Source organism: Brachyhypopomus gauderio, chromosome 13 (assembly GCF_052324685.1).
Source record: "Brachyhypopomus gauderio isolate BG-103 chromosome 13, BGAUD_0.2, whole genome shotgun sequence".
In the NCBI taxonomy this organism is placed as follows: Eukaryota; Metazoa; Chordata; class Actinopteri; order Gymnotiformes; family Hypopomidae; genus Brachyhypopomus; species Brachyhypopomus gauderio.
In genome coordinates, this window is record NC_135223.1 from 3,096,697 (window position 1) to 3,124,379 (window position 27,683).

Here is a 27,683-nt window from a genome sequence, read left to right on the forward strand (position 1 = left end):
CAGAGGGATGAACTCCTTCCGTTATTTCCCCTGGGTCGGGTAAAAGGACTTCCCTCTCAGCGCTTGAGTGATGAGGCCCGCAGAGCAGCGTTTCGGTTCGGGGATCATTAGCAGGATAAGTAGAGCAGCCCATAAAGGTGGTTAAGTGGTTGGAGGCTACAATTAACTCCTCACAAGCGGAAGTTGGTGCTTTCTCCTTTCTACCTTGGAATTCGGGTTGCTGGTATATACTGTACCAAGTCGCAAGGCATGTTCTTCCTAAGCGGGCTACATCTTTATCTCTAATGCCACGTCTGATGATTCAACCCCTCAATGAAATTCATATTTCTAATGTGGAATAAAGGTGGTTCGTGTACTTCGTATATGCTCCTTCGTGGTTCTAACTGGTGTGAGATTACACACCTCTGACCACCCGGATCCTCGTGTTCGGTAGTGAACGGCCCCCACTCCATCATGATTTTTATATTATTTTGTTTTTTTAGGCCATGTTTTAGCGTGAACCTGCTGGATACGACTGAGGTTCTTTCCATGTAAACCAGTTAAACAATATGCTTGCGTTCGTTCACGAAACAGGTGGTGCAGATTCACACTGAAATACCTTTTTGTTGCTGAAACATTACGCTTTTTTCTGAGTGAGGCCTCATATATGATACCGGATACCTCTACTCAAATCCTCCTAACCACTGAAGAACAGTAAATGGCCAACAATCAACATGCCAGCAATCGATATAGCACGCAGAGATAATGTTAGATTTTGTTCCCTTTTACATTATGACCTATAAGATCTTTATAAGATGTCAATAGTGCAGCTGGACGTAATTGTTTCATAGCGTCCATTGGTGGACATAGAGCATTAGGCTCTTGTGCAATAAAATATTAATTCATTTCAAGGCGTGGTCCAGACAGAACATTAAGTGCTAACATGGGCTCAGAGAAAACATTTTAACTGTGATGTTTGAATGTATTAAAATTGAGATGGATGTTATTTTTTTATTTGCGGTTTATTCTTAAAATAAAGCGCACTTGTTTAAACGAATCCATACATCAGGTCTAAACCAACTGGCCGAAACACTTGATTCCTGTCAAATCCACCGCACTCTGGGGAAACGTCATCTCTGGTGATACAGTGAGAGTGGGTGAGTGAGGGTGGGGTGAGAGTGCATGGGGTGAGAGAGAGCAAGTGAGGTGGGGTGAGAGAGTGAGTAAGGTGGGGTGAGAGCAAGAGCAAGTGAGGGGGTGAGAGAGTGAGTGAGGGTGGGGTGAGAGAGTGAGTGAGGTGGGGTGAGAGCAAGTGAGGGGGTGAGAGAGTGAGTGAGGGTGGGGTGAGAGAGTGAGTGAGGTGGGGTGAGAGCAAGAGCAAGTGAGGGGGTGAGAGAGTGAGTGAGGGTGGGGTGAGAGAGTGAGTGAGGTGGGGTGAGAGCAAGTGAGGGGGTGAGAGAGTGAGTGAGGGTGGGGTGAGAGAGTGAGTGAGTGAGGGTGGGGTGAGAGAGCGAGTGAAGGTGAGTTGAGAGAGAATGAGTGAGGGTGATTGAGAGAGAGAAAGTGAGGGTGGGGTGAGAGAGTGAGGGTGAGAGAGAGAGAGAGAGAGGGTGGTTGAGAGAGAGATAGAGAGAGAGGGTGGGGTAAGAGAGAGAGAGAGGGTGGGGTATGAGAGAGAGGGTGGGGTAAGAGAGAGTGAGGGTGGGGTAAGAGAGCGTGAGGGTGGGGTGACTGAGCTAAAGAGCGTCGGTGCGGTCCATTTCGGAGTAGAGTTAACGGGTGAGTGGAGGTTGTATGAGGTGTAACTGTGTTGGTGATGTGGTTTGTGGGTGGAGGAGCGCGCCGTAGCTGCCCCACACAGTCCCGCTGCTGGAACAACCACCCGTGTCGGTTATAACGCTGTAAAAGTGCAGGGAGAGCTAGCTCGGCGGCTGTGCTAGGGAAGCGACTGCGTTAGCCGGGTCTGGCTGTCACTACGTGAAGTCGTGTGTCCTTTTGTCAATAAAATAATGTTTGTAATTTTACTGTCGACAGTTTTGTTTGGCCTTGTGCCCCTAAGGTGATGTTTGTTACCCCAATTGGACATCATATCGAGTGGGCTGGCTGGTTAGCTCTCTCGGCTAGTTGGCTAATGGGCTGCGTGTCGTTTTGAAGTCGTGGACGTGGTGCGGTTAGTTTATCGGGGTGGTGTTGGTGTGTGTGTGGGAAATATGAACCAGGCTGATGTTGAGTGTGTGGAGGGTGATCCCAACAGGGCCAGCAAAGCTGTTTAACCGCACAAGGCACATCAATGAAAACGTTACAGATTAACAGTCGTGACTAATGTTGCCGATGGCTCCGTTGTTCAAAAAAAATGTCATTATGCAGTAGAGGTTTTGTAACATGGTGTGTAGTAGGAGAAAAGTGACTTCCACAGTAGTGCTGCAGATCAACACGTGGCATCGTCTTTCTGTGTCACACGTTGAACACTTAAATGTCACTATTCTTTTTGTTCGTGGTTCATGGATCGACGCCACCAGAAAGATTTGTGGCGGAAAGATTTATCCACAGTGGTGATCCCGTTCCTTTAACAGCTAAACCAACTAATAAAATATGTCAAGTTGTTGCTGTGTGTCTGTGTGTCTGTTAAACCATAATTCCACTTTTATTCTTACTCAATATATGCCATCGTTCATATTTAAAAAGGTCCTTCAAAATAAAAGTCTCGCGATCATGGCGGAATGTATTCTAATTTCCTATCATTTACATTTTCTCGATTTACTTGAGAAACCTAGTTGGCAAATAAATACATATTGGTATACATTGTAGCTCATAAACTAGGAGCTTAACTACAAAAAAACCAATGAGTTACATTGTTGAAATGCATTAATACTTGCAGGGTATGCTACAGTCTAATTCTAAGGCTAATACTAACAGATGGCAGTCGCAGTGTTAATATGCTAAAGCCAATTAGCTATAAGGTTCAAAACTCCAAAGAAATGGAACATCAACTGTGGTCCTAGTATTTTGTAAATTAAACTCAAGAACGATATCTTAGATAAGAGCATGTCCACAACAGCAAAATAATGAAAGGGTTGATATGTATCAGGGTACTGACTACACCTGACCATTTTACAATATGGTCAAAATAGTCAGGTCTCCAAATAAGGTGTTCACCAATATGCCTGATCAATATCTAGAAACTATTGAAAACGTTACAACATGATTGAGTTGATTTGCACAAGGATCATGTGTATGTACAGTGTATATTAGGTCTATGATAACTAATTTTTGAAGGGCCTTATTAAATGCAAAAACCTGTATCATTCTGCAAGGATAAACATATTAGGATAAAAGTTTTGACACGCATACAATATCTTGATATATTTCTTCTGTTAACTGAATTAGCTGTTCAATAAATGGGCTCAATACTGTGAATCAGTGTCACGTCCGTTGCAAATGTGCACGCGCTTCATCTTTGTCTACAAACTTTGAAAGGGTCTATTGTATTCCAACTAGCACTAGTGACTTGGCTTTTCCTTAACCAGGAATAAATTGGTAATAAATTGTTGAGTAGATAGCCTCGCTGTTAACTTTTGAATTTGACTAAATGAACCTTTCCATTATTTATTACACTGTTTATTACACTCTTAGGTAAATGCTTAAATTAAGGTTATCTCCTTTACCTTAATTTAAATGCTGTTTATGACATCTTAGTGTAGAAATTAGATACTAAAGAGGCTTTAATAGTAGAGCTAAAACAGAGATGACCAAAGACAGAGTGTGAAGATCAGCATGCTATAACACCTATAGCTGTAATCCATCATTCTAGAAGAGCTGTAATTCACCACTCTAGAAGAGCTGTACTCTAAAAGAGCAGTAATTCACCACTCTAGAAGAGCTGTACTCTAAAAGAGCTGTAATTCACCATTCTAGAAGAGCTGTACTCTAAAAGAGCTGTAATTCAGCACTCTAGAAGAGCTGTACTCTAAAACAGCAGTAATTCACCACACTAGAAGAGCTGTACTCTAAAAGAGCAGTAATTCACCACTCTAGAAGAGCTGTGATTCACCACTCTAGAAGAGCTGTACTCTAGAAGAGCCGTAATTCACCCTACAAGCAGGGTCACTCTGCAGTAACCAACAATACATTTGACTATCTGTAATAGCTGATTCTTGGTGTTTTGATTCCGTCTTTGGTAAACTGTTCAAATGCAATTGTAATGCAGTGATAAAATACAGTAATCGTCTAGCTTTGGGTATTATTTTAAAATGCAGTTCTGTTTTTGGATATTGTGTAATAACAACTATTAACAAATGACAATATTTGCATATTTGACAAGTTTTAATGAAGGTTCTTTGTTCTTTGCTGAACTGGGATGGTCCTACCGGACTGGAGTTATGTGTGGTTATGTTAATTCCATAACTTCCATAATGCAGCTTTGTTTAATTTTCCAAGGATTGCACTGACATTATTAACTAAAGTTATTAGTTCTACATCTGTGTGAGTATTTGCAGTAGTACTGAATATTAGCCATCAGTACTGAATATTTACTGCCTTTGAAGCTATTGGGATAATTTTTGCATTATTGGCCTTGCGGTGATGTACATTTGCAAGTTTTTTGTCACACGCAGCTGTAGTAGAGAGATAATTACAAAAGACATGAAATAAAACTAGACAATTTAGGCATAATATTTACAGTATAAATTTACTATTGTTATGCATCTTATTCCAGTGATAACATGATATTCTTAAAGATAATGTTAGAACGCATTCACACCTCTTCCTCAGGTAGTGTTCACATACGGACGCTTAATTCATCACAGCAATTAATCTCGTGATTAATGATACTGTTTCTAAAGACTGAAACTGCATACCAAGAGAGTGGTACTGAATAGCTAGTGTGAGCATCTGCCCTGCACAGCTCATCTAAACCAACCACAAAGACAAATAACAACATACATTTTGTGGAAAAAGGGACAATGCTTTTGCTTGATGTTCTGAGAAGAACTAAGCAGCATGTGTGTAGCTCCACCTGCACCACCTGCTGCACCCGCACGGCGGCACGGCGGCCGACGGTGCCTTGATGAATAACGTGGGAGTGAGATCTGTCATGAGCCCAAAGTAGAGAAATGACAGCAGGCCAGTAGAAGATCGCCTGAAACTCCAAAACATACATTTGGTCCTCATGAAGCTGAACTTGAAAATGATGAAGACTGGGGACACGTGAAGGTGTGGAGCAGTCTGACCCAAGCGAGGAAGGCCACTGTTAACAGACAGGTAAAGGCATCAAGTCTAGTCAATGTAATACGACCTGATATATGTTGCCTCTTTAGATAGCTTAAATATAAAGTGATAATTAAGGGTAAAAAAAAATCTCGCACATTTGGAACTAAGGTGACCGTGTGTCTGTGAAAGAGACCATACCTGGATGATCTGAAAGAAGAGTTTGAAGCCCACCTTTTTTCTCCCAAAAAAAAAGAAAGCTAAACGAACTTAAGCACAGCGCCTCCGTCACCGAAGTTATGTTTTGATAATTAGGCCTGTAATAAGAAAGACTTGATTGTCTGAGCTAAGAGGCATCTCACTAGCCATCATGAGGAACCGTTAAAAGAAATATTTTGGCCAGACTGAAGTCGCCACTCCCATGATCACGTGACTGAAGTACCTCCTGGCTGCCGCTGGGCGCCGCTGTAGAGCCCGGGAGAGACTCGCCTAGAATAAGCAGACCAAGAGCGAGTCGAGGTGCGGCACAAGGATCTGCGGTTTTGTTTCCCCCCTCCCCGTTTTCTCATCTGGAGCGAACAGGAGACGCTGTTCCGGCGTTTTTTACAGACCCAATGCCAGGTCCCACTCAAGCACTGTCCCCCAATGGAGAGAACAACAACGACATCATCCAGGACAACGGAACCAACATCATTCCCTACAGAAAGAACACGGTGCGGGGAGAGCGCGCCTACAGGTAAAACCGGCGCAGTGCTCCGTCCGACGGGCTTCCACAGCCCCGGCGCCATCGCCAGGATTATACCACCCGAACACACGCTTATTAATATATTCGCTTATTATATTCGGGTCGAACCCGAGCGGACTGCGCAGCGGCTTGGACGGGGGACGAGACTCGTGGTTGAACGGTGTCCTCGCTTCCTATTCATTGTGTGTGTGTGTGTGTGTGTGTGTGTGTGTGTGTGTGTGTGTGTGTGTGTGTGTTTGGACCCAGCCGTAGGGCTTCTGCAGCTGGCCCAGACCTCTTATCCTCCTCCACAGGACCCGTCTGCCCGTTTTTTGGGTTCTGAGCCGTCGGGCCGTTGCACGTTACGCGTCGGATGTTTTACCGTGTTCGTGCGGGTCGGTGTAATCCGACGGGGACGCTCGACCCTGACAGCGCGGTTTATAATCCGGGAATAGGCGCCGCCAGCGCGGTGTGTGGCGGTCCGGCAGGCGGGGTTCGCCTACTGGTGCCGCCGTTATTTCATGAACTGCTGTTCGTGGTCGGACACGTTCGGACTTTTGCCCTGAGAGGAGTGTGTGGGCCGTGTGGCGGTGATATGGGCCGGTGTGCTGGTGTGTGTGTGTGTGTGTGGTGGAGATGAGCTAACCTGACCGCTATCTCCTGTCCTTTACCCCTCGCTTCTGGCTCCGACGAAACGTTTAGGGTCAATGGACATTTTTTAAACTCAATGCTTCATATGTGATATTGCAAAGTAACTGGGCGTTTGTTAATTTGGCTGTAAGAGTCCTGGTGTAGGCTTTAAAAAACAAACATTTTATCTGTGAACGCGATGTATAATTGAGACGGTGGCATTGCGAAATGAATGGCAACACAGTTCTCCTCAGAAAAGCACAAGCCGTGTGATTTTTTAAAAAGTCATTTAATAGAAATGGGAAAGGTGCGTTTGGTATTGGTAAGTAATGTGTCCAGATTGTTTACACAGTGGCGCGCTTGGCGCGTTCACGTCGCAGCCCCTGGCCTGCTGTATTAAGATGATCAGAAAGCAGTTTGGAGGCAACTATATGGTGTTAGTCTTTTCTCCTAAGCACCCACTGTGTCATTGACGGTTTAAATGATCTGTTGGTGGTTGTCTCTAATTCTAGCCTTACCTTAAGTGTGGGCAGGGAGAGGCATCCCCTGATATAGGTAACACATGCAGGCCACAAAAGATCAAGGCCATAAACTTCATTCTTGCAGAGACACAGTCTTCCCTAGGATGGAAATTGGGTTGCAGTCTGATTTTTACATTTTTTTTACAAGAGGAAATGCAAAAATAGTCACACAGTCCAGGCTACTGTACTTGCAGCAAATCACATAATGATCTATGAAAGCTTTAAAGGTTAGAGTATGAATAATGAAAACACTATGTTAATGTATGTACGAGCTGATTTCTCTGTAATTCTTGGTTGGCATGAGACTCCATTCTCAGTTAATAATGAATTTCACCATCCTGTTCAAAAACACAAGTCATCCAGATCAGAAGATAAGAAAGGCCGACACCAGATTTCAGAACAGCATGGTTTGATTAATGTACCTAACCCTAATCTGTACACATATGAACTATATGTAGGAATGAAAATGTTTACTCTTGTAATAGAAGATTTGGGATGCATTCACTTGGATAAATGATGTGAAGTAAAGGCCAAGATACAATTTCATGCACATAGAAATGTGGGGGAAAACCCTAAGAGTGATGAATTTATTTAGTTTAAAGCTGATGATAGCGTGATAATCGTTTTGTCAAAATTATCGGGCATAATTGTTGTGATAAGTTTATAATTGCTATTAAAATTTTGCTGCAATACACTACACACCGGATCTTTCATTTACTTTCACTCAACACAGCATGCTGTATTTAACGATATCCAAGTACCATTTCATATTATCACTACTGAGATTATTGAGTTTTATGAAGTTGTAAGAGGATTGCGACAAATATGTCAACACAAGTAGTAAAAGAAATTGAGATAAGGAGCAGAAATAACAGGGTCCTCTGATAATTCTGAGATACTCTGTCTTGCAGACATTATCAGTCGAACTATGATAGGTTTTCTCAATTTAGAACATTACCCATCCTAAAAGTCACCTGTGTATGCTGATGATCCTTATCGATTGACATGACATTCTACACATGAATTCAAATATATAGCCCTGTATCCTGGATTTATACTTGTAAGTAATTTCATACTTTAAAATGAATTTTTGACTTTTTCAAGCTTTCACGTGGTTGTCTCAGAGAGTGTTTTTCAAACTACTAGAAGCTGCTTTTGAAATTTGTAAATTTGTACTCAAATAGCTGTGTATTAGTGTGTCCAGTTTGTCTTCAGTCTACTGTTACCTGAAGTCTAAACAAAAAGAGACTTGCTCAAGCAAAAAGGGATTAAGTTAAAATAAATTCCTTGATCAGCTGAGCTGAGATCTAGTCCCAACATTGAAGTTATTTACACGTGTTCTGGATGTTGATGATGATGATGATGATGATGAAGGTGTCCTCTGTGTCATCCTCAGCTGGGGCATGGCGGTCAACGTGTATTCTACCTCAATTACCCAGGAGACTATGAGCAGGCATGACATCACTGCCTGGGTGAACGATCTCCTCTGCCTAAACTACACAAAAGTGGAGCAGCTGTCTTCAGGTAAGACTCCTGACTCTCCCTGTCGGCCACGCCTTGGGGGCGGAGCCCTAGAACATGGCGTGCCACACCTGTCGCTACGCCAGGGTTTAACTGTCTGGGACATTTACAGGTTGAGGATTTGTGACAATTAGGTTGTGTTTCTCAGTCGTCTCACAGTAGTTGTTCCTTTATTTGTTTATTTGTTTATTTCTTGAACTTGTTTTTGGTCACAACAGTATATTGTCATTTTACTATAACTATAACAGTATATCTGTTAATACAAAAACATAAATGATCCGATTTACCACAGTGTATACATGTTGTTACCATGTAATAAGTTATAGCTATATACCGGTAGTTACATAAATGCAGGCTAAGTGTCAGTTGTATTGGCCTAAAAACTGCAATGAACAATCAAATCATATAAGCCTTGAAAAAGAAAATAAAAAATAACAATAACTGTTTGCTGTTACTACCAGTGTTGGATATGTTAGTAGATACTGAGTGAATTAGCTTTGTTGGCTTTTACACGTTCTTAAAGTGTGTTAGTTTGTGTGAAAACGTGTCGGTATTAGCAGATGGAGAGTAATCATTTCTTTAGTACCTTTTGGCAGACGATCACTCACATGGTGTTTGGTGAGGGGTTCATTTAGCCGTGTCATTCCTGTCTCATTGTAGTGTACACAACAGTGACACAACACAACAGTGACACAATGCCTCGGCCACAGCTTGGAGATAACATTTAGGTTCACAACACATCAGCGACACACAAGTGATTTTTGTTACAGTTACTGACTCAAATGCTTCTGAATTATTAAATAAAAGTGTATTACATTTTACAGCTTTAATACACATGAATAACACACACATACATATATATATATATATATATATATATATATATATATATATATATATATATATATATATATATATATATATATATATATATATATAGAAACGTCTGCTTTATATGAATTGACATAATCAGGCTTTACTTTTCAGAATTCCCCGAATTTGGATTTTAATATAATAAACTTCTGAGGGGCATAAAAGTCAATAACCAATCAAAGGTCTTTAATCCCAAAGATTATCTGTTTTAATAAACAAATTGCATTTCTGTAATGATTTAGACCCCTCCTGGGCCACTGACGCCCCAAGATGGGAAATAAAACTATGCAGAACATTACAGTATTGACTCTTTTATGAAATAAACTCATAACCTCTACAATGTTGAACTCAAAACCTTAGCATTTTAAAGGAATTGTGCTTTTGGCCTTCTTGTACAATCTTTTGGGAATCTTGGCAAAATGTCAGATTGCAAAACTGTGTCATCTTTATTTTCATAGTGACTGTGGCATATCTTTAAAAGACACAACAGCTCGATGTCGCTGAGTGTCGCTAGTGAAAGTGACCTAGCGAGCTAGCGTCTCTCACCGCAGCAGTAACCATGGTTGCGCTAGTACCCAGCCGTTTCACTGAATGAACAGTAAACAGAGCGCTAACGCTATCTTGTCCAAAAGTGAAGGGTATCAAGACTTAGTTGTGGTGTAAACACTGTGGTTCATTAGTCATTGGTAATCATTAGTCACATTACCAGTCTGTCTTCATCCACGAGACAAAAAGGGGAGTGACGAGCTGACATTATACAAGACCTATATATTTCCAGGGGATAAAATAGACCAGATATTTGCTGTGTGTGTGTGTGTGTGTGTGTGTGTGTGTGTGTGTGTGTGTGTGTGTGTGTGTGTGTGTGTGTGTGTGTGTGTGTGTGTGGTGATGATGATGATGATGCAGTGATGCACTATACTGTACGTCTACTGTTCTGGTATGTAAGTAGTGTTATTACACATTACTACTCCCTATATTACACTGATATAGTGACGCCACTCACTGGCGTAATGGACAGAGTTCCTGCAGATTGTTCCACTGACTGATAACTGTGGTCTGGGCTTCACTGGCTAACTGTGGATAACAGCCTGTGGAATCATGGAGATGCTACAACACAGGCTCGATATTTATTGTTTTATTTGAATGTTTGTGCATATAAAAATCAACGGCTCTGTTCGAAATAGACTACTACATACTGGATACTGCATACTGGACTCAGTAAATACTGGATACTGCATACTGGTCCTCGTAGTAGTATGCAGTACAGTTTCCAGTATGCGACAAAAGCAAAGCACACTACGGGGTCACGTGAACGTAGCGTTGCATGATGGGATGCAGTACACCACGAAGATAGCTCTGTTCGCGTACTGGAATATTTTGCGGAAGTAGTAGGTCATCCGGGTATGTTTCGCGTACTGGAAAATTTCATTTTGGTCACATACTGCATACGACATACTGATTTGGGGCTCGATCAGTACGCCAGTAGTATGTAGTAGACTATTTCGAACAAAGCCAAAGTCATTTTGAGTTTCCTGATCTTTGTTCAGGAAACACAGATATAATGTCTTGAATCTTTAAAGTAACTTTGCAGTAAAAATGACCGCATATTATGTGTTTCTGGTCATTGAGGTTACTTTGTTTAATTTATACATTTCTACTTGATACCCAACACTACTAAACTTACTGCTAAACTGATTCAATGTTTTACCACAATTGATCATATGTAAACTGTGATGTTCAGATATAATGTTGTGCTGGTGTCTTAAGGTTTTCAAGAATACCACCCTGTGGACTTCATAAACGGAAGCAGCAACTCTTGAATAATAAAAATATTTCAAATGCACTGTAATTATAATGGCGATATAAAAGTGGCTGAACTTTGTCAGGTCTGGACGTGGTGCTTGTCAACACTGCGCCGTGTTTCTTGTGTATGACTTAATGAGGCTCCTTAGTTTTGTTACAGTGCTGGTGCCGGGCAGAGTCCTATAAAAAGCCCCCAGCCACTGAACCTCCCCTGGAACATGACCAGGTCCCTTCAGACGTAGTTCAGATAATACACTCCGCTCAAGCTAGCCGAAAGAGAAGGCTTCCGAGGAAGACCGTTATGAGAGCTAGGGTGCCTTTACATGGTTTAATGAGATTCTACAGTCATCATAAGAGGTATATGCAGTTTTGTACAATTTACTGTACAGAATAAGGCTGGCAAAAAAAAAAAAAATTTATAGAACATTGTTGTTCGGGGGGGTGAAGAATACGTTCTAACAGAAGGCAGGGGACTGCCATAATGAGGTTATGGGTAATGAGGTAATGGGTAATACTGGGTAATGAGGTTGCTTCCTGTGAGGTTGTTTAGAATTGAGGTTGGATGGGGAGCTTGTCTTTAATACCGAGGTTGTTTTGAAATCAGGTTACATTGCAAGGTTACTTCCTAAGCTGACCTCTGTAAAAGGCCATACAAGCACCATACCAAAAAAATCACTTGCACGCTGTTTCTGTAACTGGCCTTTTTGACCTTTTTTCAAAGCATTTTGTAGATCAGTGATTCCAAATGAGATGTGCCTACAGCCCTGAGTCTGAAGCTGAAGGTGATATAATGTGATGAGATGGAGTCGAGCTCCATTACAGACGCCAAGCAGTGTGGGAGGCGTACGGTTACAGCACTAATGGTGCTTTCTGCGGTTGGTGCTAGACCTAACCCCCCTTCTCTCTCTCTCTCTCTCTCTCTCTCTCTCTCTCTCTCTCTCTCTCTCTCTCTCTCTCTCTCTCTCTCTCTCTCCCGTGTCCTTCTCTCCTCTTGTCTCCCAATTCAGGTGCTGCTTACTGCCAGTTCATGGATATGTTATTCCCTGGCTGTATTAGTCTTAAGAAGGTGAAGTTTCAGGCCAAGCTGGAACACGAATACATTCACAACTTTAAGCTTCTTCAAGCCTCCTTCAAGAGGATGAATGTTGACAAGGTGAGACGTCTGACAGTGAATTGCCAAAGCGCCACCAGGTGACCACAGCAGTGTAGGGATGATAAAGGATGTGGGTGAGGTTACGAAAAAAGTACATCAACCGCAGAATGAGTCGTCGTACTTTGGCACGGCGGAGTTTTGTGGTTATGGAGAAGACGGCGTGTTTTTGGCCGTGGTCATTTTACAGCTCATATTTCCACACCTCTGCAGATTATTCCGGTGGAGAAACTTGTCAAGGGACGATTTCAAGACAACCTGGACTTCATTCAGTGGTTCAAAAAGTTTTTCGACGCCAACTACGACGGTAAGGAGTACGACCCTGTGCAGGCGCGACAGGGTCAGGACGCCATTCCTCCCCCGGACCCTGGAGAGCAGATCTTCAATCTGCCGAAGAAGTCTGCTCACGCCGCCAGCTCCCCCACAGCAGGTCACACTCTCTTAATTCACCTTCAGCTCTTTGTCTGGCTGATTCTTCACATCAGTGCCCAGTTGATAACCTTTAATTAGCCGACTAACTTGTTAACTGAGAACATGCAGACCATTTGGCCTGGCAGAGAAGCTTTTGACTGCCTAGGGTCCCAGATCTGACTCTCTGGCTTTCGTAATCATGTTGAATCTGTCATTTTTATGGTTAGGACTAAGAGTGCCATCCATAAACCTTTAAATCAATGTGTGAACAGGAGCTACTAGATCAGCGAGTTCAACTCCTAAATCGTCCTCCACATCAACCTCTCGACCTTCTTCGGCCAAAAAGATCCCTGTGACGACAACGACCCCCGCTAAAGGAGAGAAGGAGCTGGAAGCTCAAGTAGCACAGCTTAACGAACAGGTTCACAGCAACCTTATTAACTCATCTTATTGTCTCCAGATCTGTTTTAGTTCAGTAGGATCAATCCTTTCATCACTAACCAAAATGTTGTACCATTTGTTTGGTTTTATTTTCTATTTTTACATTTTTTTATGTACTTGTTTTCACACAAACTTTCCAGCGAGGCAGCCTAGCTGCGCTCTAATGCTCTCTGATCTGACGTCCCGCTCTGTCCCGCAGCTGAACACGTTAAAGCTGGCCCTGGAGGGCGCGGAGAAGGAGCGGGACTTCTACTTCGGGAAGCTGAGGGAGGTGGAGGTGCTGTGTCAGGAGCAGGGTCAGGATAACGGGCCCTTTGTGGAGAGACTCATGGAAGTCCTGTACTCTGCAGATGACCAGGTCTGCAAGCTCTCCCTCTCTCTTTCTCCATCCATCCCTCCCTCCCTCTCTCTGTCTCTCTCTCTCTGTATGATTCTCTATCTGTATAATTAAAGAACGGCTGTCATTATTTCCAACAAAATAATTTTTCTATTATTTTGAGCCAAACTATTTTGTATTTATTTTGAACCAAATATATATTGATATTTGGTCATTTTAATATATATTATTTGTATATTTTAATGCAAAAGAAAAGATTATTCATCAGGAACAGCTGGCATTGTTCGCAATGCTCCACAGCACAATATAACAATAACATTAAACAACATATTGTACAGTGTTTAATGAACTGTGTTAGAATTAATGCAGTTTGGGATGTGCTGTTGCTGACTGCATGTCTAATAGTACAGTTTAAATGCAGCTCTAAATATAACTCATACAGGTCTACGATATATAATCATACAGTTTAAATGCAGCTCTATGATATCTATCCATACAGTTTAAAATCTTGTCCTTCCCTGCAGAATTGTTAATAATTCTGCTAATTAGCATTTTTAAAAAGCACATTATTATTCACGAATATTCTTGGCAGCATTGCAGCTGAAAGCACAAACAAACAAGTACAAACAGGTTTCAGCCTTAATGTGGCCTTGGTCTGTGTTTAAACACACCTCACCTATCCAGGTGACCCTCAGTCCAAGAAGAACGCACCTTCAGGAGTTAGCGTGTGGTTTGTGGGTTTGGTTGAGATGTTCAGGAGTGCTGGGGTGGATCTGTAGGCCAGGCCCTTTGGGTTCAGGTGTTTAAGAGGATTGGCTGAGCGATCCTGATTGGCTGAGCGGTCCTGATTGGCTGAGCGGTCCTGATTGGCTGAACAGTCCTGCTGACGTGGTGTCCTGGTCTTGTATCTCTTTGTCCAGGAGGCTGCCGGAGACGGTGAGCACGAGGCACTGGCACAGGAAGGGGACGTCCCTGAAGACACACAGGATGAATACTGAACACTCACACACACATGCACACACACCACACACACACACACACAACACGCACACACGCCATGCCAGCGGCTGTGAGTATTTCCCATAGTCACGTTTTAACCCCCCATTTATTTTTCACATTTCCTTTCTGAAGAGAAATGGTCCAGAATTGCCACACACCTTTTTTTGCGTGAGTGTGCACGCATGTGTGCGGATGTGTGGGTCTGTGCGCATGCGTGTGTATATGCTTGTGTGTGTGTGAGCACATGTGTGTGTATGCATGGGCATGTGTGCCTGGGTGTGTGCGCATGTGTGTGTGTGTGTGTGTGTGTAGGTGCACACATATGTGTGCATATGTGTTGTGAAAGTTGGCTGCAAAGCTGATTCTCATTTCTGTTGAAAAAAAAAGGTTTTTTTTCCTCCCTACGATCTCAAAACTGAACTGAGTTTTCTTTAATCTCCACAGTGCAGTTGCGTAGTGATGTTACAGTTATGAAGGACTGATGGCTTTCTGTTGTTTTCTGTGGATTACCGGCTACTTTCTTACACATACTGTGCTCGATAACTTTACGTTTGGCATGTCAAGCCAAATAGTCAGGACACAATTCTGCAATAAGTAAATCCCTATGTATATGATCGGAATAAACATCTAATTACTTCAATATTCTGCTTCTATACCTGACACAGAACTGCATTATAAAAATATTCAGTAATGCTTTGGAGTGGACCAGATCCTGGTTCTGCACATGGTGATCTATGAACTGAGTGGGGCTACACTGTCCAGATAGTCCTGCTACTCTCTTAAATGTTTACCACATATAGAAATCTGCAACTTTTGAGTAACTTAGTGTCTCCATTTCACAGCTGTAGATGTTGTTATTGCTGTTAGACAGAATCTCGATTTCAGCCATATTGTTTGTTTTAACAGTATCTGGTTACCACACTTTTATTATGTTTAGAAGGCTGCCACATTCTGAAGAAAACCATGTATATCGAAGATATTTTTAATATAATTTTAAAGTACAGGTCTTAGCAGAACTAATGGTCTCTCCACTGAACTATTGGACAGAATCCAGTATTCCAGTGCATTGTATACTGTTTTATGATATTGCATTTAGTTCCATTATTGAACTCCACAGATCAAGTCATTTACTATTGTGTAAAATGAAAAGGAATGTAAACATGTACTGTTAATAATTATAAATAAGAATTGTTCCTTTTTCCTCTCGGTATCCCTCATTATGCATTCCCCAAACTGTGTTGCATGTTTTCATTTTTTTTGTGAATAATTTGACCTGCTTTTTACATATTTAATAAAAATGTTACATGTTTTTGTATGTTTAACCTGCTATTTTAAATCTCTGGAGAGATGAACTTGCCGTAATAAAATCTGTCACTTTCAAAGGGTTGTCTTAATTTTTCCCTACATATTTCGATCACAGTATGGCAGGACAAAAAAATGGTTGTGTAGTAAAACGTCATTAATGTCCTTAGCACGGGGCCCTGAACATTGCCGTCGCTGTTTTTGTACCGTTATCTCATCGGTAGCTCACTAGAGGGCAGTAGGTCGTCTGTTCTGTTGCAGGGACTGCAGAAGAAGACGCCGCGTCTCTCGGCCCGCGAGCACAGCTGAGCGCGCGCAGCTCGCGAGACGCGATTGCTGACACCGAACTGAATGTCGGTTAGCGCTCCAGCTAAACCCCCCCGACCCACCACCGCCCCCTCCCCCGAGGAACAGAGTAGTCGGCTTACGAATCAACAACATGTCTTCTATTTCAAAGGTAAGTTACCAGTCAACCACTGACAAAAAGACGCCTCTACGTCTTCGTTAACGTTAATTATCCGTCTATAAAACGGTGTTTGGGGTCCCGTTAAGGGGGTTTTACACAGTTTAGCTGGTTGGCTAACCTAGGTGGTCATGACTGACTTAAACTAGACCGACAGCATTTGTTAAGTTTAGGTCTGTCCTAGCTGGGGGGCAGCGCCGCTGGCCGTCGCGGTACTGACGACCCCCTCGCTTGTTTCTGGTCTCTTAAAAAAGCGCGAAGGAAACTCTGGGAACGTGAGTCGCGCGACGTGTCCAGCGCACGTGAACGAAGCCTTCGGCGCGAGGGGCCGCGCGACCTCCAGTGCCGCCAAGTCGTGGGAGAGATGCAGCGAGGGCTTCAGGGACTCCGCCAAGGTCTGGGGGGGGGGGGTGGGGGGGGGGTCACTTATTCCGACACCCCCTTAACCCTGAAATACACCCTAACCGTGACTAAAGAGACCTGTTCTAATATGAATATTAAATGTTTATTTCCATTAGTCTCAGAAGTTTCAAAGAGCGGGAAGAACGAGTGCATCAGTGCGGCAGTTGGTGTCGTCCAGACCAGGTAGGTGTCCCATACACCGCCCTTACCTCAGTACCACCTGTAAGGGGCCTTTTCTTATATATGGAGTACCACAATAAAGAAGCTGGCTGTACTCTTTTAAAGGAACGGTGTACATTTTTGTGAAACAATGACATTTAGGACTGGGCGTCCATTTAGGACTTCTGAAGAAGTCTCAAGAACATGTGCGTCACATACACAATTCATAAACCGCAGTGAGGCTGAATGCACTCGCTGTCACTTTATGTGCATTGTGGGGGGCAGTCATAATCCTGTTTCCGCACAAGTGTTGTTTTTTTTTTGTTGTTTGTTTTGTTTTGTGTTTTTTTGTGTGAAGATGGTCCTGTTTTATGAATTCACATCTCAGAATGAACAGTGTATTCTTTTTCCTTACTTCAGGCGTTCTTAAATAAAAAGAAAGAACATATTCATGTTTCATGTTGGAATTTGTGTTATGGAAAGTGAAGTCTAAAGTAGGCTTCTTTATTGTTAAAAAAAAAACCTTTACAAAAAAACAACACAGAAAATTGTCCTCTGTGTGTTTTAGGGAGGTTTGACCTAGCAGAGGATCCAGTCCATATTGCATGGAGCTCGAGTGAGGAAGAGCAGTCTGAGGGTGAACGGCAGCTTCCTCTTCCTGTCCCCACCGCCAAGGCCTCGCACCCCCCCAGAGAACGGAGGGGTCATGGAGGGGTCAAGAACGCGGCTGCAGGCTCCTCCTCCAGCCGATACCGCCATTTACTCAGCACAGAAGCAGGTACCCACCAGTTCACAGCTCTCGTCAAAGAGGTGTAAAAAGTTGCCTTTTGTTGTGTTTTTGTTTAATTATTTATTAATTCATATTTTGGAATAATTAAACTTCAAAGTGTAAGATGCAATAATGAAGGGCATGAACATAGAAAGTTTTATTATCATAAAAGATCTATTTGGATAGATGAACTCAATTCAAGTTAAAATGGTATAAAAGCTACTGCTAGTTCCTTTTAACTCACACCAGTTAAAAAAGCTTGTGTTTGAAGCTCTCTTGCTGAAGTTACTAAGCGGTTGGGTAAGATTTTGTAGCTGTCCATGAACAAATAGTAACCAATCTGGATGCTTAAAGGAACAAATTCAGCTTTTGAATTTATTGCATGGCAAAACTAGGTGTGTGTCCTAGGAAAAAAAGCCATGGTTTGGCTGACTGTGGAAAACTCCACTTGACTGAGGTTAGGAAAGGTACAAATGTCATCATAACTGTCATTGCACACAACTTACAGTGGAGGAGCTATATATATATATCCTCTCCTAGATATCCTGCTAAACCACATATAATTGTATATATATATCCTCTCCTAGATATCCTGCTAAACCACATATAATTGTATATATATATATCCTCTCCTAGATATCCTGCTAAACCACATATAATTGTATATATATATATATCCTCTCCTAGATATCCTGCTAAACCACATATAATTGTATATATATATATATATATCCTCTCCTAGATATCCTGCTAAACCACATATAATTGTATATATATATATATATATCCTCTCCTAGATATCCTGCTACACCAGATATAATTGACAGCACTGCAGGATGTACACATTAGCATCAACCCCAAATAGGTCCACTCTTTGCTATTAGTGATTTGAGGCGGCCATAACTGTAGCAGAACAAATGTTTTGGCAGCGTGTCTGCAGATTTCAGTGGTGCATCACAGCAGAGGGAGATAATGATGCACCATGGTTGTTCTTAGGGCAGATGAAGCGGGTCACACAGCACTCCTAGACATGCATGCAGCCTTCTTAGGTTAATGAAGGATCCCAGTGATCACCTATGAAACTGCACGTTGACGCAGTTAAGAGAGACCTGGTCCTTTACATGATGCTTTTGTAACGAGGAAGGAAGAGACCCAAAAGTGCTCTCCTCATATAGGCTGGGAGGACGTGGCTCTTTTCATTTCATTGATTGTCAGTCGTGCGTTTGCTGCAAAGGAGACTGTATTCAAAACCTAAGGAGAGTGTTTTAGGAAAAGTATAATCGTCTCAAAGGGAGATGGTCTGTAGAACGGGTTGCCAGTGCATCATGGGTACAGTATAGATAAGGCATCCAAACAAACATTGAAATACTACTTTAAATTCTTAAAAGTTAGTTTTTTCCATCTTGTATTTGGCTATACAGAGGAACTGAACACGTTACTGTGGGTTGATATTATCGATTTCTTTATTTCGTATTTATACTTTAACACGTGCCAAACGTCCAAATCCCAAGTGTGAACATACACATGTGTACCCTTAATAGTATGTCCGTCTGTTTTTGAGAGATTTGGAGGGCAGATGATTCAAGTATGCTCCACTGATGGGGTGATGAAACTACCGTCCTTCAAGTTCAATAAAGTTCATGTCCTGTTTCAGTCTGGAAATCAGGCTGGCATGGCAACCCGTTGTCTGAGTTGCCAAATATAACTGTTCCTTAGGAAAACCCTCCTTTTTTTAATCCGTAGTCAGTTCAGATAGTTTACATATGAAGTGAGTGATTGTTTTTATTGTGGTTGTACCACTATTAGTGAGAATGACCGTGTAACAAGAAATCTGCGGTATCTCAGGCCCTATATTGTGTTGTTTTCACAGACACAGAAGACCTACCCACGATTGATTCAGAGAGTGAACAAGAGGATGAGGTAAGTACACTTCCTGTGAGGGGCGTTGTTCTGATTTATATAATCATGTCATAAGAGAAAGACCGACAAGTGCTCAAAGACAAAACCATTGCCAGAAGAAGCTCTAGAGCACTGGTCACCAGTTAGTAGACAGCAGTGTGTGTCTCACTGTCGAGAGTGATCTATATGAACCATAAACCACGTCACTAAACAACGTGCTTAACTGCTAACTTCGTGCCTTGCGTTACCATGCACGTCTTGCACGATTTTGTCCAATCACAACTTGCATAAATCATTTAGCACTGTAGAGCCAGTCAAATCGTTTCTTCTTGAGAGCAGATACATAATTTGCAACTATGAAAAAATGTGTCTACTATTTAATCTAGCAAATGTGTAAGAGTTGTCGTAGTGTTGAATGTAGCACAGAGTAATTAGAACATGCTGTCAACTAGCACAGCAGTGAGGAGACAGAGCAGCTTAAAATTGATGCAATGTTGAATTGTTCATAAAGGGTTTTTTTTGCCTGTGTAGACCACAATACGTTTTTGATTTAGCATTTTATGTCTTGCCTCTAAACTCACTGGAGTTCGTCCTCACATCTAGCTTGTTTTCACTCAATGTGTTACTCTGTTCACACTGCAGCATCTGAGGCTCACTGTACAGTGTGGTTGCATTCTGTATTTGCAAGCCTTTTTCACTGCCAATTAGTGTTGCAATAAAAAGACAGTTTACACACTACGGCCTGGAATGAATCGGCCCCAGAATGATGCCAGTCATTTCTTGTGAGTGGATTGCTTTTATAAAATCATTACTCCCCTCTGCTCCAGTGACTTGTCAGCAGAATTGGTGGCATCATGGGTAAATACTAGTCACCCAATCTTTAGACAGCTGCTTCACATAAACGCTACAGTTCCATAGCTTACATGTCCAGAAATGCTTGCATGTCCTTTAGTGAGTAATTCAAACATAACTGTACAGGTTAGTAGCTTTAACCTGGGGAGGTAAGATCAGGGTGGTGTTGGGGTCAGTGCCTTCTCCTGTGATGGGAGGGGGGGGGGGCGTGGAGGAAGACCACCTCTACACTCACTCTGCCATCGTCTAGTCTGGCCTGGGCTACGTTTTGTCAGTACGTTGACTGCAGTGCAGCAGAGATGAAACTTCCCAGCTTTCTGAAGTAAACCATAAGAACGGTCTTCATTGTGGATCTGGGGGGGCTGGTCTTGTGGAGTTTTCAAATGAAACCAAACGGGCCTTGAAGTGGGTCTCAGGCTTGGGTGACTGTGGACGGGACTGGTGGCCCTAATGTGTTCCATGCTGGAGTTGGGGGTTACAAATATCTCACACTTGTGCACAATTGTTGTGTGCTCTGTATCAAACACAGAACGTAGGTGACAGTTTCCTCTGCAGTACCCCACTTGAGAGTCTAATGTGTATTTTTATGTTTCTCATGTTAAAAATATTTTTACATGTTTTTTTTTTTTTTGAAAACTTGTGTGACATGTGAACAAACCCCCAAACAGTTCGTGAAGAAGGTGTGAATAATTTTTTTTCGCTGGAAATTAATTGCTATGGCAGGAAGATTTAAAAGTTTGATGGCAGCATACAAGTGCTTGCATGGAAATACGTGTTGAAGAGTAGGTACCCGTGAAATCCTCAAATAAGTGGAGGTTGCTCTATAGTACCTTCTGTTTGATCTTATTAGTCAGTGGATGAAGAGCTAGGGTTCCCAGATGATAGCCAGAAAGGATCCATGAAGAGCTGGATTATGCGCTCCGTCACCAGTAGGGAGCGCTGTAGACCGTTTAGGATGGTCTTCTCGAAGACCAGCACACTGCAGCAGATGTTGAGGGTTCCTAACTGCAGCTTTCAGTGCAGTGTAGTGTGAGCAGACTAAATGGTTCGGTTCAGTTTCTGTTTTCAGATATTTCTAGCTCTACTTCACTAAAGTAGCAGAAACCTGCAGTTCAGAAAAGGTGTCGAGTAGTTTGAAAGTCATTCTGAAGAACAGAACATAAAACTGAAACAGCAGCTAAGGAAGTAATTTTTAAAATATTCAAAAAGTGTGTCTGGGTTCTATGATACCGTGTGCAAAATATTGAACATATTTTCTCATAATAATAAATTAAAATGAAATACAATAAAGAAATGCAAAACATTTATTTTCTGATGTAGTCATTTCTAAGGTGTTTTGATGTAGTCAATGGAGAATTCACATCAAAAGCTATGAATGTCACAGTTTACCAGGCGCCCAGCCCAAGGAACACGCCCACTACACACACACACACACACACACACACACACACACACACCTTCTCTGTTCCCAGTCTCCTGATTGCGAGCACCTGTCCCTCGTTTGCCTTTAATCCTCACGCTTCTCCAGCCTGCGGGGACACTCGTCCAGCACGCTGGTCCCTCCCTGCCTCTCGAGACGTCCCCAGAGTCCCCGCCGCTCAGCTCCGTCCCAGAACATGCACTTACTGCAAGAGCCTTTGGCCTTTTTTCACTGTTTGCCAGCTCGACTTTGAGCTTTGTGTTTCCTTCATAATGGAGAATAAAGAGACTGACTGGCATCTCGCGCCCGTCAGAAAGGAGACCGTGCGGCCCTGCCTGGGTGGTGCAGTTGAGACCCACACTGGGAGTGGGGAGTAATTATACAACACCTTCAAAAATCAATAAACATATGAGACAAGGAATGTTCATTACCTCCCTAACCTATCTAAACTACTCACTTAGGTTTCTCTACTAGAATTTTTTTCCCCCTCTTGGACATTACTGTGGACAGGAGAATAATTATTTCAAACATCACCGCAATTTGTCTTCACTAAAATCGTCACCACAAACAGCAACTAGAGGATTATAGATTAGAGAACGTATGACCTGGGGCAGCAACTCGTACTGTCAGTCCCACTTTGAGCTACACAAGCTTCTGTTTTCGGGTAGTCATTTCACTCAGTCGGGAAGGTAATCCAAACTTGTAAGTGTAACGGCAGGAGGAACAGAGGAACACAGAACGTTGCTGGCACCGTGTAAGATGGGGGCACCGGTGCAGCGAACATGTATGGAGGAGATGGTTCAGTTCTACTTGTTTGGGTTGATGACTTTCTTGGGTGTTTATACGTATACAAATGTTGCCATATGTGCAGTGCTGTGATGGGGGTATTTTCATAAACTCGGAAGGGTTGTTTTTGGTAATTTTATTCCTTGTGCATACGAAACAGGAAGTTAGTGTGGCTGTGTTGCATAAGATGAGATGGTGCTATTGATTTAAAACCACCAAAACTCAGCATGATCTGGGATTTTGACATTAGAGACAAGCATGAAATAATGACCCTGCCACAGTATTATGGCACTGTGGATCACTTTCCCAGACTTGGAATAAGCTTGGAGTAAACCAGCACTGAGAAGTGTTTCCAGTGGTGATTCACCATTATCCCTGCAATTAGGTCCTAGGCTCTGTTTAATCCACGTCTGGGAAATGTGCTGAATGGCTGGAAAAGGATACGATTACAGCCTTTATTATGGTGGTATTAAAACGTGGACCTTGAATCAGAAGCCACTCCTGAATGTTGGGATCACAGGTAGTTAAACAGTTAATATGAACATGACGTGATGTAATTTGCCACTCTGACTCCTAGAGGCAGGGCAGAAGCTCTGTAGGGCCTGAACCTCATGGGCACAGGCGATTGAGCACCTCTCCTTATTAATTGCATTATTGTATTTAAGCATTCTTACCTGTATTTCACTCTTAATTAAGGTGTGTAAACCTCAGAATAGTCAAACCTCATACTTCACAGTATTCCAAGAGGTTTGAAAAAATTTATGACTCAGATGTGCTTTTTCTTTCTTTTTTTTTTTGTTTGTTTGTTTTTCTTGCATTTCACTCACCGCTACTTATTTGTGATAAGTGATGTCCCTGAAAATTTGCCATGCATGGTTTAATAGTGTCATGGAATACAGTACTGTGGCTACAAACACTCAGGCTAAGATCTTGTGCACAAACACCTGTTTTCTTTTTAGTGAACGGTTCTTGGCACCGTCCTGACTGCTCTGTGTCTGAACCCGAGCACGGCTGATTACAAGCTAGATGGCCGAAGCTGGGAACGTTTATTGATAATTATTGATAAACTGTATCACTTTATTGTTGTCGAGCCTTATCCGCCCAGCACAAATCTATTTCTGCCGTGTCCATCTCATCCAAAAGGTTGTTCAGTAAGTCGGGACAAAAATTGAGATCTTGGTTTTTAATTGGAGAGAAGGACTGAAGCATGAAGCTAGTGATCCAACATCTGGAGAGGTTTTTTGAAAGCTAATGTCTCCCAGTGAAGAAACCTACAGATGGTCACTTATAGGTCACGGTTGTCTATAGACCAACAAGTAAGCTCTAATTTTCTTATGTTATACAATATGAATCTGAATGAGAGTGCGATGGTCAGATATGATCAATAAACATAGGCTGTTCCGTCAGTCACTACCCTCCGTTCTTGGCAGGACGACGGCTAAAATGATCCAAACAGGACAGCAGTGTAGAGCAGGATGGCAGTGTGTTCTGTGTTTGATGGGATGAGTTAGAGGTGTAAGTTCCTCCAGCTAACTGTGAGTCAGGCTGAATTGTTTTTCATCTTGAGAGAAGCTACATTACGTCCATGTGTCCGCACAGTTGGGGCCGTTATTGTGCTGAACAGTTGTACAGTGAGAAGATGTGAGGACCAAACTTCTCTGTTTATGCTAATTTCACATTCACGCTCATGCTGGGAGTTTCGGGCTTTTTGACAGCAATCTGATCTTTAATCATTTTAGTGCAGCTGTGGTTCAGGTTGGAGTTGCTGTCCACTCACAATAATTTCTTGCGGCCTAACAATTTTTGATAAAAAAAAAATATATATAATAATTCTCTACTCTACTCTAAGGTGAAGCTCCAATCACTGTCTTGCATGCATGTAGTTGGATTTGTGCAGTTAAGATGCTTCTGTTCTGAATTCATTTTTCTGTTGATGTTGAGATTGTCAGTAAACACAAGTGACCCATTTTCAGTTACATCCATTCAAGCCAATGGTGACGTGTTCCACAGATGAGGTGGTTTGCTCAGGTTGAAGAGCAGTTCCTCATTCCATAGTCCATCTCCCTTGTGTAGGTCCCTCTGCCTTTACAACCATAACTGCCCATCATTCACAGGACCAAGGTTTTTATCTAAATACTGGCTCATTACAGGTCATGCTTATGTAAATAACACTTTATAACTCGCTGACACACACTCCTTTTAATGTTTCTTTTTATTTATACTGTAAAGCACTTTGAGTTGCATGTATGTATGAAAGGTGCTATACAAATAAATAAAGATTATTATTTATAATCACAATTCTCACAATTGTATTTAAATACTGGCTCATTACAGGTCATGCTTATGTAAATAGCACTTTATAATCACAATTCTCACAATTGTATTTAAATACTGGCTCATTACAGGTCATGCTTATGTAAATAACACTATAATAACAATTCTCACAATTGTATTTAAATACCGGAGCATTACAGGTCATGCTTATGTAAATAACAGTTTACAATCACAATTGTTGTGATAGTACTATTAGTACTATTGTATTGAAATACTTACTAATAACTTGTCAAAGGATCTGAGAACAGGATCTCACTACACTGTATGATTGTGGTTGTAAACAACAATTTCTTCAAACCAAACTTTGGTGCTGCGCAAGTCTGAAAGGTAATTTTTACCACCTATAACGAAACCCAAATATTTGACAATCACAATAAAACCCCTTTAAATCACCAGGAAGACTGAATAATAAGTGTTTTGAGGTTTTTGAGGAAATATTTGTTTGAGAATGGTGTTAAATTGTGGCTTAGCTTGGAGGTGGAACTTGCAGTTATAGTATTACCCTTATCTACAGACAGAGTATTAAGGGTATAGTATTACCCTTATCTACAGACAGAGTATTAAGGGTATAGTATTACCCTTCTCTACAGACAGAGTATTAAGGGTATAGTATTACCCTTCTCTACAGACAGAGTATTAAGGGTATAGTATTACCCTTCTCTACAGACAGAGTATTAAGGGTATAGTATTACCCTTATCTACAGACAGAGTATTAAGGGTATAGTATTACCCTTCTCTACAGACAGAGTATTAAGGGTATAGTATTACCCTTCTCTACAGACAGTACACTGTCCTCGTATGTCCGTTTGGTCGTCCTGTTCTTGCATATTTCAGAAATGCCTCTTCACTATGACTGCTCGGTACATGGAGGGAAAAAAAAGAGATTTGATGGAGTCGGAGCTCGTGTATTCCTCCATTCAGCCTCAGTCACTGCAGAGCGAACACATTTTTGACTCGGAGCCAGGAACATGGTGTTCTAGAGAGAGGGGGAGACAGAGGGTGGGATCACCAGGGAGGGTTGAAGAAAGGAGGGAGAGAAGAAGGGATTGGAAGAAACAAACCCAGGAAGAAAAGAGGTGAACATGTGCAGTGTGACGTCTGCTGGCACCCAGCCCTGTGGGTGGAAGTTGAATCGAATATTTTGAAGGAAAAAAAAAAGGCACGTAGGCCGTCGTAGGCCGCCGTAGGCCGGCTGGAATGCTGGTCGTGCCTCCACATGACACGGAGGCAGAGGCAGCACACTGGATTTTTCCACAAGAAACCGGTTCCTTTACTGCATCAGGTGTACTGCCTGTGACAGCAGTGTGTGTGTGTGTGTGTGTGTGTGTGTGTGTGTGTGTGTGTGTGTGTGTGTGTGTTTCTACGGTTCACTCACAAACATGCACGCTCATGCACATGCGCATATATACACACACACACCTCGCTGTGTCTATATTCCCACACTCGCTGACACACACCCACTATCCCGCCTCTGTATCATTATGTGACCTGCTACTTTCTGAGTTGTATATCCTATATAGTTAAGGGCCCAAAACTCTACCAATTCTGTTGAGCTAAAACCCACTGGAATCGTTTTTTTTCTTTCATAGGGTAAGGCCCTGGTATGTCTGTTCATGAAAACCGCTCCATTACCCTGAATACGCTGTGTTCAGATGGTATACTTCATTGCTTTGGTCTTTTTGAACTAGTTCTACATTCCCTATATAAGTCCCAGCATAGACTAAAAATAATTTTCAGTAGTTCAAGATTAGGGTTAATCCCGGAATATATTTAATCTGTCATATGCTTCAGGATGAATTCTTCAGAGAGTGTCTGGTTGAAACTTTCTACAGTAGCCTCTAATATTACTCAGGGCATCATGTTGTCGATCAGGTTTTCCATTTATGGTATAGCCTCAGAGCTAATCACATTCTAATGTGTAATTGCAATAGATCATTTCAGATATTATGACAGCTGGAATCAGGACAGTGTGCTTATAATGACTTGAAGCCTCATTCGGTAGAAAAGGTGTTTACGCAGCTCATCAACTGCTATGAACCATCACCTCTGCACATCATTGGTGTTATTCTGAAATTTTTCTTATTATGTTGTCTTAATACTGATATTTTGAAAAACTTGTAATGCAAGACCAGTGGAAATCCCTGCAAATAACTTTGTGGTTTTCAGAATTGGGCTTTGGCTGCTTTTAGTTGTATTACAAATAACAAGCACACCCAGATCAATGCAGTGTGCAGGGCTCAGGAACACACACAATGATAAAACTCCTCTAGCCAGATAAAGTCCAAACTCCTCCTCTAACCAGATAAAGTCCAAACTCCTCCTCTAACCAGATGCACCTGCTCCCCATAACAGGGAGTAACATTTAATTGGGATGATCAGACATGTTTTCTTTAGATAACAAGATAGTGAAGATTCAGTGAATTCATTATTCAGTCAGCCAATTATGCAGCAACATTATGTCTAAAATTATCTATATAAAAAAATTATATGGTTTTGTGTAAGTGTAAGTGTGTGTGTGTGTGTGTGTATGTGTGTGTGAGAGTCTGAAGATTCCAAGTAAGTAACTGCAGTGTTCAGATGTTTCAGACAGGTCCTTCATCAGTAGTGCTGATGGGACACTAAACTAATTGTGAATAAAAATTGAATGCAATGATGTGGAGGGGCCAACATCTAATATTTTATTGTGAATATAACAAAGCACAG

General features: G+C 42.0%; 2 protein-coding genes across 3 annotated transcripts in view; both read left to right on the forward strand.

Annotated features, from left to right (window-relative positions):
* Window positions 1–1,682: 1,682 nt before the first annotated feature.
* Window positions 1,683–15,976, forward strand: mapre2 (microtubule-associated protein, RP/EB family, member 2). Of its 2 annotated transcripts, none has more exons than XM_076970301.1 (7): window positions 1,683–1,758; window positions 8,456–8,583; window positions 12,264–12,409; window positions 12,620–12,836; window positions 13,090–13,238; window positions 13,458–13,616; window positions 14,516–15,976. In XM_076970301.1, exons 2-7 carry the CDS (start codon window positions 8,463–8,465, stop codon window positions 14,591–14,593), a joined length of 870 nt encoding a protein of 289 aa, XP_076826416.1. In that variant the 5' UTR covers window positions 1,683–1,758; window positions 8,456–8,462; the 3' UTR covers window positions 14,594–15,976. The 2 variants fall into 2 exon arrangements, with proteins under 2 accessions (XP_076826416.1, XP_076826417.1); XM_076970302.1 differs by lacking the exon at window positions 1,683–1,758 and adding an exon at window positions 5,648–5,920.
* Window positions 15,977–16,178: 202 nt separating this feature from the next.
* spidr (scaffold protein involved in DNA repair) overlaps window positions 16,179–27,683 on the forward strand; it is a 40,575-nt gene continuing 29,070 nt past the window's right edge. The window contains exons 1-5 of the mRNA XM_076970300.1: window positions 16,179–16,353; window positions 16,614–16,754; window positions 16,878–16,944; window positions 17,489–17,698; window positions 19,560–19,609. Of these exons, the coding sequence (XP_076826415.1) occupies window positions 16,336–16,353; window positions 16,614–16,754; window positions 16,878–16,944; window positions 17,489–17,698; window positions 19,560–19,609 (486 nt within the window). The 5' untranslated portion in view covers window positions 16,179–16,335. The remainder of the gene's footprint in view (window positions 16,354–16,613; window positions 16,755–16,877; window positions 16,945–17,488; window positions 17,699–19,559; window positions 19,610–27,683) is intronic.